Raw genomic sequence first — 13,474 nt, 5'->3', positions numbered from 1 at the left:
TTTCAACGATATTGGGTACTGTTTTCAATAATATCGTCAGGACTTCTTATCGATCAAATTCTATAAATTTAAATATTTGGTTCATTATGTACATTCATCGCTAAACAAAATATTTTTTAAAAATTGTCTGTCTATATAAGACCCCTCTAAAATTGCATATAAAAATTCCGCTCGTCTCTCAGCATCTTCTTCTCTTAGTTCTTGATGAAATTGAAATGTATACGACCGAAATTTATTTCTTTTCAAAATTTTTAAGGCTGTAGAATTATGAATGTCAAACTGGTCTTTAATGGTTCGAGAACTTATTGTAGGATTTTCAACTACTGCTGTTAATACTTTAATTTTGTTTTGATTTTCTAAATTTCCTGGTGCCTCAGCAATATTGTTTTTACAGGTACAATTAGGAATTAAGATCCCAGCATTTTAAAACTTTTTTAAAATCCTTTAAATTATTTAGTGATTTGGAATTGGTCTACTGGGATCTCTCTCTTCAGTCATGGCCCTCCAGAGGGAGTGTAGTAGTCATCATAATGTGTATTGACCGTATCGAAAGATCTCCGTCCTTTCCTTGGATAATAAGTCTTTCCATGGTCTCTGTGACTGCTCTCATAATATGTGTCCAAAGTATTTTAATTGTTGGAGTTGGTTTGTTGACTTTTAGCTCATATATAACTGAATTATTAAGACATTATAACGTAACATTATTCACCAACAGAACATTTCAATGGCGTCCATTTTTCTTCTTTTCGCTTGTCGTATGGTCCAAGATTCACATCCGTATGTCAGAATTGGAAATATTAAATGTACTTTGTTAATTTCTTGTTTTCTTCAATGAGAAAAGAAAAATAAATGAAACAATATTGTTTTAGCAATAATTATACTGTATAGGTTGTATTTTATAAAAAAACATAAAAATTATCAATTATTTACAACTATACATGGTGAAAGCCTGACAATTAACGGTAGTGCTTTAGAACAAGTTGAAAACTACCACTATCTTGGCACAATAATTAATCACACAAACCATTACTCCAAAGAAATCAAAGTTCGAATAGAGAAAGCACGTACAAACTTCAATAAAATGAGAAAGTTCCTTTGTGCAAGAGAACTAAAATTGGACTTGAGAGTTAGGCTGGCAAGGTGCTATATTTTCTCGACTCTGCTTTATGGGATAGAAGCATGGACACTTAACGCGTCGACTGCTAAAAAGTTGGAAGCATTTGAAATGTGGGGGTATAGAAGAATCCTGAAGATATCATGGACCGAGCATGTAACAAACAACGAAGTCATAAGAAGAATCAACAAAAGAATGGAAGTATTGGAAACCATCAAGACACGAAAGCTGCAATACCTGGGGCATGTTATGCGTAATGAGAGATACAACCTACTTCAATTGATTATACAAGGGAAAATCCAAGGCAAGAGAAGTGGAGGAAGAAGAAGAATCTCATGGTTGCGTAACTTGAGGGAATGGTACGGATGCACATCAATTGAACTATTCAGAGCAGCAGCATCTAAGATCAGAATAGCCATGATGATTGCCAACCTCCGTCGCGGAGATGGCACGTGAAGAAGAAGAAGATACATGATCTATTCCAATGTCTGCAAAGAAAGTTCGTTCTAAAAATATATTTAACATTTTTTTTTAATTCTTTAAACAATTTATATAAATAATTTAACATTAAATTTATTCACAGAACCATATTGGTAATGTATACACATAAATTATAAAAAGAAACGTCGAAATCCATAATAAAGAACCGGATATAGTTTATAGGTATGTAGGTCTATAGCTAGAGTTTTAAGTTGGTAGTTCTTTTTTTATATTGCTGATTTTAAAAAAGTTCTAGCTTTTTTAAAACTATACCTAATTATAGTAGGACAACTTTTTTTATGTATAAATAATTAAATTAAATATTGTGTCCCCGAGCAATAGCCAATAAAATATTCAAACTCTTTATAAGTATACGTTTTTGCGATCAACTTTTGAAATGTGGGATATGGTTTTCCATTTTTTTAAAATTATTTTGATTGAATAACTCTCCCTCTTTCTTATGGTAACCGTATAGTTATTATGAGTTTATTATTTTCCAAGTTATTTCATTGCAAAAAATATTGTTTGAGATTAACAATTTAACTAACTTTTAAATTAATCAATGAATCATTCTGATATTTTGAGAATATTTTATACAAGGCCCAACTTTCCGGGCAGTATCAAGGTTGTAGGTTCATTTTTTTACAATAGTTATTAGTATTTATTGAAAATTGAGAAATCTTAGGTTCTTTTACGGTTTTTAATGCCACAATTTAGCAAATTAACATTCATAAATCGCCATTTTAAATCTTTAAATATGTTTTATCATATAGTTACCTGAAATTTCGTTTAAAATGCTTTACTTTTTATTGGTAGAAAAAGGTAATTAAAAGAGAGTTTTTTGACCTCAAATGGTTAATAATTTAAAAAAATAAATAAATCTAGGAAGAAGATAATCGAGACAGATACGGACCACTATATGGTGATAGTGTCAACGAAGAATATGTCCAGAGCAAAATCAAATAATAGAGGGAAAAGCAAACGAATTCAAGGGTGAAGTTTCAAGAGCAAATAACAGGTAAGATTAATACAGACAAGCGGGGCCTCTGCTGTATTGCTTTCTTGCCTGTGCTATCTTATGTAAATATAAAGTTATTTAACAAAATAACCTCATTGTAAGTGCAAATTTTAAATCACTTGGTGGAAAAAACGTTGCAACCAATGTTAAATATTGAAACTTTTTATTATTGTCGAATATTTTTTATAAAAAACTTGTAATATTGTATACAAAGTTTTTCTCAAAAAATGTATTGAGTAAGTTTATATAACTTACTGTAAGTTGTAATAAAGAAAAGCAAGGTACTGGAATTTTATTATGAATAATATTGTAAGTCAATTTACCATGATGTTAAATCCAATACTTAACTTTTTGTGGGGAACCCGATCACTGAACAAAATATCTAAAAATTAATTTGTGCTGTTTTAAACTTTTAAAAATAAGAAAAATGGGTCGTGGAAAACTGCTTTTGGATTAAGATGTAAAAGGCAAAAATCTTAAAGACAAAGATGGTACGTAACCTTGATTATAAACTAGTTGAATTTTAAGAAGAAACCTAACAGTTCACTATAGATTATTAGGTACTTGATTTATTAATTATTTAAATGGTTTTTATTGGTTTATTTGAATAGTCCAGTATCACTAAGTATACTAGCAATAATTGTGTGGATTACAACGAACCTGGATTGTTTATTGATAAAGGTTAGTAGAGTATTATTTTGTATTCTACTAGAAGTTGGTCTAGTAAACAGTTTTATGGTTTTTATCTTAAAATTTTACTTTGAGATATTGTCATTTTATTATTTTTTTTTGTATCTTATAAGTAATTCATACTTCTTGGTTCCCATGAAGAAGCTATATTGCTTCAAAACTAAAAAATAATACAAGCCGGTCATATTCAATGCAGAATTGTTTTTGCTACGAAACTGTATTGTTTTAGAAATATTTTGATGCTGTAATTACTCAATTTAACTTTTTATTTATTAGGTGAGGATTTGCGACAGTATGACGTCAACAAATTAAATTCATTTGAAATGTGGATGTACCGCCGAATGCTAAGAATAAGCTGGACCAGCAGAACTACGAATGAAGAAGTACCGAGAGCAATGAACACACGCCCTCATCTGGTCAATACTATCAAAATTAGAAAGACGTCATATCTGGGACACATAATGCGCCATAGGGAATTTGAGCAGCTACAAGTAATATTAGAAGGCAAGATTGAAGGTAAAAGGGGCATAGGATGAAAGAAAAAATCTTGGCTACGAAACATCAGAGATTGGACCCACACAAAAGGAAATGAATTAATTCATCAAGCCCAGAATAGAGAGAAATTTGCCATATTGATCGCCAACATTAATAGAGAAGGCACTTAGGAGGAGGAGGATTTGAGGATTTACTGTGTTATAAGAAAAATTGCGTCAGCAATCTCCACGGTTCTACTACAAGGAATTTGAGAAATCGACGAATCCTTTTCACTTGTATCAGAATATCAGCCAACTGCTGGTGAGTATTAACTTCAATATTCACCTGAGACGAACTAGGATTTATAGTAAAATATTTTATACGCTAGGTTCTAATTCAAAATGAAAATGTTTATGATCCGTTGGCGGTATTTTTAATTTAAGCAGAATACACTGTATTTGTAGTAATTAAACAGTATTACAGCCATTTTGTATATTAAAGATGCTGCGTCAGGCTCTTCTAATTAAAAAGACTGCTGATGATTAAATGGTGAGCATAGTAAGCATGGTTTAATTCTTAAAAACAAGCGTGAAAATACTAGTTTAGAATTTTGAACAAAAATAATAACACCTATATTATCAAGACCAAACTAACTCGACTAATAAAAAAGGTACCAAATATTCACAGTAGATTGCACACTCAAAATACATCGACAGCGAAAACTTGTACATGCACCAAAGGTACAAGTTCATCATCAGATAAGTCTGTTAAAAAAAAACAACACCCAAAGAAGAAAAATCTTGGAAGGAAGAGACAAAGGGATCCAAGTGTTTGGAAAATGAATGTCTTGAAGAAACTGGAGAATTTTGACCAAGAATATACTAGGAAGGCCAAAAAATTTAAGACAATAAGAGAGTTGGGACCTGATGTAACGATACATGTAACAGAAAATGTAAATCGAAATTATCAGAAAATGGTAAACTCAATTTATTTAAAATTTTTGGGCAATAGCTGATCATTACAAATAGAGCAAATATTTATTTAGATATGTTCTCTGACTTAGACACGATGCTTATCGTAATCGAGGACGTCCTCCAACAAGGTGGTCAGACGACATCAAGCGCATCTAGTACAACTGGATTCGGGATGCTCAAGATCGGATGCAATGGAATTATTCACAAGTGGCCTATGTTCAGCAGTGGACTCAAAACGGCCGATGACAATATAGTCTGACCAGAGAAAATGTTGCAAAGTTAAAAGAGTCCAGTAGAAACTGAGCATAAATATGAATATACTTTGCAGTTAGCAGAACACCGACACTTTTAACATTGATAGTCAGGAAGGAGGAGGCTGTTTACCAGGAGATATGCATAATCGGCATAAGAACAGAGCAAATGGTAGACGAAAATATTAAAAATTTCATTCGTGCTCATATAAACTCTTCTTCTTCTTCAAGTGCCGTCTCCATCAATGGAGGTTAGCGGTTATGGTGGCAAACGTTTGTCTATCTTCAGCTGTTCTTAAGAGTTCCTCAAATCCAAGTCCTGTCCAGTTTCTGATATTACGTAACCAGGACAATTTTTTTCTTCCAATTCCTCGCTTTCCTTCTATTTTGCCTTTTATTATCAACTGAGGGATGTAGTATTTCTCGTTGCGCAACAAATGCCCTAAATAACTGGTTTTTCTTCTTTTGACTGTTCTCAATAGTTCTTTTTCTAAATTGAGTCTCGCTAGTACTTCTTCATTTGTTTTTCGTGCTGTCCAAGGAATTTTTAAAATTCTACGGTACACCCACATTTCAAATGCCTCGATTCTATTCAGGCTCTTTATTTTTAAAGTCCATGTTTCGACTCCGTAGAGAAGAACAGACCAGATAAAACATTTTACAAGTTTTAATCTCAATTTAATATTTATATGTGTATCGCAGAATAGAACGCGCATCTTAAAGAAACTATCCCTAGCTTGAGCAATTCTCGCTTTAATTTCTTGTTCTGGGTCCAGCTTGCAATTAATCCAACAGCCAAGGTATTTGTATTGGTTTACCTGTTCTAAAATATTCCCATTTATTTTTATAGGTAAGGGGATATTCTGTTTTCTTTGGATCACCATTACTTTTGTTTTTTTTTCGTTGATCTTCATTCCAAACTCTCGACAAGCATCCTTAAGGTGGTCTATAACCCTCTGTAAGTTTGTGTCTGTATCAGCCAGTAGGACAGTGTCATCTGCATATCTTATGCTAGATATTGGTTCTCCATTAATTTTTATTCCTGTGGAAAGGTTTTCCAAGGCTTGCTTGAATAGTAGTTCCGAGTAAAGATTGAACAGCATAGGGGACAGTATGCATCCTTGCCTTACTCCTTTATTTATACTAATATTTCTAGATGTATGATCGTCGATCCTAATCTTGGCACTCTGCCTCCAATATAAGTTCTTAATTAGTCGGAGATCTTTGCTATCCAAGTTGATGCTCTGCAAGGAATTTAACATTTAACATATAAACTCTATTACAGCAAAAGATCTAAGTGTTCTTTGCTTACGTGTTCTAATGTATTTTGATGAGTCTTTAACTTTTCCCAAAGTGTATTCACTGTATAATGAATGGATGTTAGAGAATCACCCACGCGATAACCCAGCCATCAAAAGTCACTACAGACACATATTCAATACTGAGTTTAATACCTGTTTTTTGCACCGAAAAAATTTAGTGTCTTACTTGAAATATACATAACACTAAAGCAGAGAAAGACCAAATAGAAGAAGAATATGCTTTACATGCTGAGCAGCCGTCTCAAAAGTCCGAATAGCTATGATGATTGCCGACCTCCGCCGCGGAGATGGCACTTAAAGAAGAAGAAGATTTTTGATATTGGACCTGCGAAAGATTATTGTTGTTCATGGGATGAAACCACAAATAAAAAGCGGCCTAATGTAATAAGTAGTACGCTATTTGATTTTATTAACAGAAAAGTTGCTGGAGGAGTATTAGAGTTTATATTTTATTATAATAATAGAAAATAAATAGATATTATACCTATTATATTATTTTGAACGATATATAAGAGATCCTTACCGATAATAATTGCCAATTTTTGCGGAAAATCTTTACAGTCAGGTTTTTCCAGCAGCGCACATTTTTCGTAGCTCATACTGACAGATACGTATGCAGTGAACTAGATTACAGTAATGTTTTAATTAAATTGGGGATTAAGGGAAAATTAGTACTTGTTTACATTAGCGAGTAACATATGCGAAAATATTTGTATATGTCTGGGGCGGACTATTTTCTGATAAAATAATACGTTGGAAGTCAAATCTGGGTGAATAGTACAAACAAGATTGAAGTATTACTCTTTTATTTGAATAATTTAATTAATTATGACTCTCAGAGAGGTACACTGAATCAGTTAATAAAAAAAGATGAGTAGGAAAAGGAAAGAGGAAACAATCATCGATTTCACGTAAAACTCTTATACAGGTATTTGAAAGTTCTAAAAGGTATAAGAGGGGTAGCTTATGACACATCCGTGAAGACGTCAAGCTGATTTTACTTTGTTTTATTTTAAACAATCATAAAAAGTTTAAAACCTTTTTCTTATACATTTTAGAGAAAAATGGTTCAAATAAAAGTTGTAGATTTTAAAAAGTCATTTATTTTGCTAGTCTCTATATTATAATACATAAGCAATTGACCGAGATAATTACAATTTTTTTTTTTATTTTTGCAGTAATTTATAAATGTTATTAATTTTGTTTTTTAAAGGATGCCTTGTAATATAACTATTTAAAAATCTGGCAATTAATGAGTTATTGAAGTATGCCAGAATTTAGTCAGATCGACCAACTAGTTTAGAAGTTATTTAATTTGTTTATCCTAAAAAGCGATTATTTAAACAACTGTACTTGCTAAAACAGTAACTCTAAAGGTATTAAGCAGATCGCAATCGATTCTTTGAGATTTTAATTTTAAGATATAATAAAAAAACTTTATTCAAAATTAAATATTTCTTAAGACATCTTTATTTCTTTATTATCTTTATTTCTTAAGATAATTCAACTTTTTTTGGAAAAATTTAACTAATTATTTTTCCGGAATTTTTTCCATGTTTAGAGGAAGTGAAAATAGCAACAGTACTTATTATCTTATCGAGTTATAGAAATTAAACAAAAATATGCTCCTACTTGCCATAAAAACCGAAATATTGCAAATTTTTTCAGCGCGCTCCAATTTGAAGTTCCATTCTCAAAAAAAAAATAGCACGGATAGGCGATATTTTAGGAGTAGCATTTAACGGGTTGTGTACCTTTTTACTCCTGGTTATATGCCATATATAAAACGCATTATAAAATTTAGATCTTCGCTTATAATTTTTTCAATTTTAAGCTTTTATTGTTAAACAATGAAAATATGATTAAAAAAAATTGCAATCTTTCTCCTCCAGATTTAGCCATACGGCTCATACTCAAAATGATGGAGCTCTGGTGGAACTCTTTCCATGTTATCGAGCCATAGGTGACTTGGTATGCTGAAGTATCTTCCAAAAATTTTCATACACATCTGGACGTTGAGAGTAGTGCAGCTTTCTGCATGGTCTTGTAGAGATGTTCATTCAGACCTAGCTTTTTATGTTTTTTAGGAGGTTCTTCGGAATGACTCCAGTAGTAGAGAGAATAATAGGTATTGTCTGGGCACTTTCTATGGCGATCTTTTCGTCTGATCTGATCGCCACATCAATTAGTGTTGTTTGTCTCTTTAGTTTATTATCTAGTATTAGAGCTGGTCTATTATGTGCCACTGTTTGGTCGGTGATCACAACGCGGTCCCAGTATAGCTTGTAGTTGTCATTTTCAAGTATACTCTCTGGAACGTATTGATAATATGGGAGATGATTTGTTTGGAGAAGTTCCAGTTTGATGGCTATCTCTTGATGAGGGATCTTTTCTACTGTCGTGTCGTTCCTTATATTCAGTTGCAGCAAATGCCTGGCAGCCCCCGGTAAGTTGTTGGATGGTTTCTTGAGCTTGACATCTATATCGGCATTTGTCATTTTGGACCTGAGGGTCTTTGACATAAATTTCAGGTAATTTTTGGTTGGTTTAACCTGATCCCGAATGGCCAGTAATGAACCTTCTGTTTCAGGGAACATATTTCCTGATGTCAGCCAATAGTTTGACGCTATATTGTCGACATGGTCTTGACTGACTTCATCTTCATTGGGACGTCGCCCGTACAGAGGTTTACCCGTCCAGGTGCGCATTTTTTCGTCCTTAGTAAGATCGTTTATGCGTATTTCTGGTTCTCTAAGTTTGATCGGTATTGTATCATCTACTGAACAAATCGCACAATGTAGACTAGATGTCTCAGCCTGCACCTGAAAATAATCTCTTAAATTAGTAATCTGTTTTTCTAGTTGCTCACTTATATCCATAAGTTTTCGTCCTCCAAAATACCGTGGTAACGTCGTTCTTTCTACTGCACTTCGAGGATGGTCTTTTTGTGCCTTTGTGAGGTGTGTTCGTACTTTTCGCTGAAGTTTTTCTATTTCCGTTTTTGTCCACTTAACAATACCAAATGAGTAGCTAAGCGCGGAACATGCGTAGGTGTTTAGTGCCTTCAACAAATTTTTACTGTTAAGGTGTGAACGAAGCAGCTGTTTTACGCTTCGTATAAACTCAGTAGTTATCTCAGTTTTTATTTGCTTATGGCCAATTTTCCGCCTTTGCTTTATTCCGAGGTATTTATATATATCATTTTCACCCATAGCCTCGATGTTCTGGCCATTTTGCATATCAAATTCGCCGGGCTGAACCTTTCCTTTGATTATATTTAAGACACGGTGCCTACTTGTCAAGACCGAAGTGCATACTAATATCATTAGAGAAATTTTCTACTGTTTTCAGTATCTGATACAGGTGGCTTTGAGTGGAAGCCAATAGTTTTAAATCATCCATATACAATAGATGATTAAGCTTTGCCACAATAGTAGTGTTATTTTCAGTAGTGTTATTTTTCAATCTTTGTTCTTTTTATTATATTATTATTAGTATTGGTCTTAAGGTTGTTTTAGGTTCATAGAGTTCTTTTTTATTAATATTTTGCTTTTTCACCATATTTTCGGTGAGTCTACTTTACTTACAACCGCGTGATATAAAAAATATTAAACGGTATTTTTTTTAAAAACAATTTTGATATATTTTTTTAATATACTTATATTAAAATTAAAACCTCAAAAAATCGATTGCGATCTAAAGTCGCTTTTGGAATAGTACGGTTATTTAAATAATCGCTCTCAGGTATAAACAAACGGAATAATACTGGTCTGGAGCTATTTTCTTGTGGTATCTTAATTCAATGATTATTTTTGTTGGGAATAACCCACAATTTAAGTTTAAAATAAAAACATCAAAAATAAACTTATTTTAAACTTAAATTCTGGTTTATTCCCAACAAAAATATCAATATGAGAGATACAGATCTAAAATATTTTAGCACACTTCAATAACTCATTAATTACCATAATTTCAAGTAGTAAATTACTGCAAAAATAAGAGTTTTTTTATTAATATCCCTCAATGATTGTGTAACATTTTTTCTAATTAATATATTAAATTTATTTTAATTCCTTTTACCCATGTGGATGATACGCTGATGGTCGTGTTTACGATCAGCAATTTTTATTGGGAAACTACCGAAATATGGCTGAAGAATCTACCTAAGTATTTATTTAAAGACGCCGGTTTGGCGAATCCTTGGTAATTGTCGTCGAACGCCCGTTGTAATGTTTTTCGGGAAAAACCTAATCCAGGAGATTTGATATTTCATCACGTTTGTAGGTAGAAGTATACCGTTATGTTCAATGTTAGTTAGAACTTTTTACCTTCTCAGAAATAGATACAGGCTGGCCTATCATTTTTGGAGGGAAGATACCCTCACCTTTTCTTGGATAGTTTGGTAAAATTTTAGAGGAACCAAGTTACTTACCGGTGGGCATTCGTCGAGTTAAGACGGTTAGTTCACATTATCGTATCTGCTACCTTACCGTCTCTGTGCATTTTCTTTATAAGTGTGTATACACTTGTTATTTTGAGTTTTTTGAGCCTATATTATATTAGATTAAATATAGTCATAAAGCACCTTTAAGGTTAACTAAATTCAGTGTTTAATACAAGTATAGTATTAACTTCAGTGACTTAAAGCAGCAGTCGTCAGGAATTACTGTAAGTTAACATAATCTTAATATCTCCACCTATCTGGGCAATTAACATGGTATGGCATCATATCATCTTCCATTATCTGGACGTACCTAAAGTTCATACAAGTCTTCAAATGTAGTTGAGAGTAACTACTGAGTTTTGCATTAAATTTAAACAGTCAATATTTTGTTACGAACCAAATAATCGACTTAACCAAGTGCGGTTTGGTTAAATTTTTATGTTTTCACTTCAGTAACTTTTTTATATTTTTGTAAGTTTAAATTTTATTAATTTTTGTTATCTTTGGTGTTTGTTATAATTTTTTATTCATTTCTTTTTGCTGTAATATCTCGAGATACGCCAAAACTTTATTTGTGCATGATTGTGTTATACTTATATCTTTGTAGAGGTATTTTCTAATTATATTTCTGCTTATTTTTATATGTATACCTACCACCATTTCATAGTTGTTTGTGTATTTTTATTACTTGTGTTGCATTCAGCAGCGTCATATTTTGTTGTGGAATATATTGTTATTGTTTTATGTATGTATTTTATTTGTCGACTCCTAACAAAGTTCCCTGATATAACCATAACTCTGAATATTTGCTTTTTACCTTTAAATATAACTATACCTTTGACCAGTAGAAAGATCAGGCTGATTAAGTTTCGTAGGTAAGTAAGTGTAATACCTTATATATTTATTTTTTGTTATGTAGAGTGTTAACCAAATTTATTTAATAATTAACAGTTGATATCTTTTCTTGGGTTTGATCTCTGAACCTAAATATCTTTCCTTATCTCTTTTCTTTTCTAAGGTTTCTTAATTTTCTCCTTAAACCCCAAAAAATTAAGTGGCGCCCTGTTCCCTATCTTATCTTTGGTAATTTTACCCATCTATCTTTTTGTTTATTTCTGTATCTTTTTCTAATATCTCCTATCGTATCTTTACTTATTTCGTCCGTTGGACCCATTCCTGGTTCCAAAAGCTAGTTTCGAACCCACGACTCGCTCTCCACCAATGATCTGGCTGCCGTCCGCAGTGTCTCGATTGGTGACCTTTCTAGCACCATCCAAAAAAGGTTTCCGAGGTTACAATTGTTAACGTATTTTAATTTAGAAACTCGCAAAATTAAAAAACTTCAACTTTTATCTGAACAATTTTTCTCTAAAACGTATAAGAAACATTTTATAGAAACATACAAACCATCGGTATTGCACGTAAAAAATACCAAAAAAATTATATTGAAGGAAAATAAAGTTCAAAACCGGTATATGTAAAAAAATGTATTTTTTGGCCATACAATAAAACAATTCTTTTAACTCAATGTAACTTCAATAGAGACATCTAAAAAACGCCTTACCAAATCCCAAAGATGGTTTAGTTTCGGTATAAATAAATTAATTTATTCATAAAAGTCAATCGTCAGAGATGAAAATACCATTGAACCTCTAAAAATTATATACAGTGTGTAAAAGCCAAATGGAATAAATTCATTATTTCGGTTACTGTACATATTTATAAAAAATCCCGAAACACGTCAAATTTAAATTATAACTTGACATTCTTTAACGTGAAAATGCAACCCCTACCTTCAACCCCCTTAGAATGACAGGTACAACCCCCAATTTTTAAAATAGGAAGTATAGGCTTGTGATATATCGTTTGAAAGGTCTTTTCATTCTCCATTCAAAAATGTTGTCGCTTTCAAGTTTATTAAGATTAATTAAGATAAAATAAATTAAAATCACGTGGTTACCGAAATTCGCTACAATACAATCAAAAACTAAAATGTAATGCAAAACGTAATAAAATGTAGAACACGAAAAAGAACTATGAATGTTAATGAAGCAGATGTTCAAAATGTTCACCGCGAACGTCTTGGCAACATTCTAATCTCAAATAAAACTGTCTTCTAACATTATTTAACATAACAGGCGTGATCGACCTAATCGCAAGAGTTATTCGTTCTTTTAAGTCATTTAAATCAGAAGGTTTAGTTTTGTACATATGGCTCTTCACATATCCCCATAAAAAGAAATCTAATTATGTAAGATCAGGTGATCGCGCTGGCCATTCAATCGATCCTCGCCTCCCTATCCACCGATTGGGAAATATTGTATCGAGGTACTGCCGGACATTAAGTTGGTAATGGTGTGGTGCTCCATCCTGCTGAAACCATATCGTATTCGCTGGAACTTGAGGGTTTCCTGGATCAGGATATAAATTTGCCAACGTTGGAATGACATCATTTTGAAGTGGTGCCAAATAATTGTTGCCATTCAAGTTGCCCTCAATGAAAAAGGGACCAATGATATTGTTTCCTACAATCTCTGCCCAAACATTAACCTTTTGAGGGTATTGAGTGTGTTCTTCTCTCATCCAGTAAGGATTTTCCGTGGCCAGTAGCGGCAATTTTGCCGATTAGTACACTCATCAGAAAACATAACGTCTTCTATTGGATAATACTGAGTAGGTATCATTTTATAGGGATGCAATTCATTTT

The 13,474-nt window shown here is 32.5% G+C and overlaps 2 protein-coding genes across 2 annotated transcripts in view; both read right to left on the bottom strand.

The window, feature by feature from the left end:
• The window catches only part of LOC140446248 (trehalose transporter 1-like protein), a 33,752-nt gene extending 26,811 nt beyond the window's left edge, over window positions 1–6,941 (bottom strand). Inside the window, exon 1 of the mRNA XM_072538788.1 lies at window positions 6,847–6,941. Coding sequence (XP_072394889.1) covers window positions 6,847–6,922 — 76 coding nt within the window. The 5' untranslated portion in view covers window positions 6,923–6,941. The remainder of the gene's footprint in view (window positions 1–6,846) is intronic.
• LOC140445208 (uncharacterized) overlaps window positions 1–13,474 on the bottom strand; it is a 486,932-nt gene that overhangs the window by 187,716 nt on the left and 285,742 nt on the right. The window lies entirely within an intron of this gene.

Source organism: Diabrotica undecimpunctata, chromosome 7 (assembly GCF_040954645.1).
Source record: "Diabrotica undecimpunctata isolate CICGRU chromosome 7, icDiaUnde3, whole genome shotgun sequence".
NCBI lineage: Eukaryota > Metazoa > Arthropoda > Insecta > Coleoptera > Chrysomelidae > Diabrotica > Diabrotica undecimpunctata.
The sequence above is the reverse complement of the archived record's forward strand: the minus strand, read 5'-3'. Positions and strand labels throughout refer to the sequence as shown.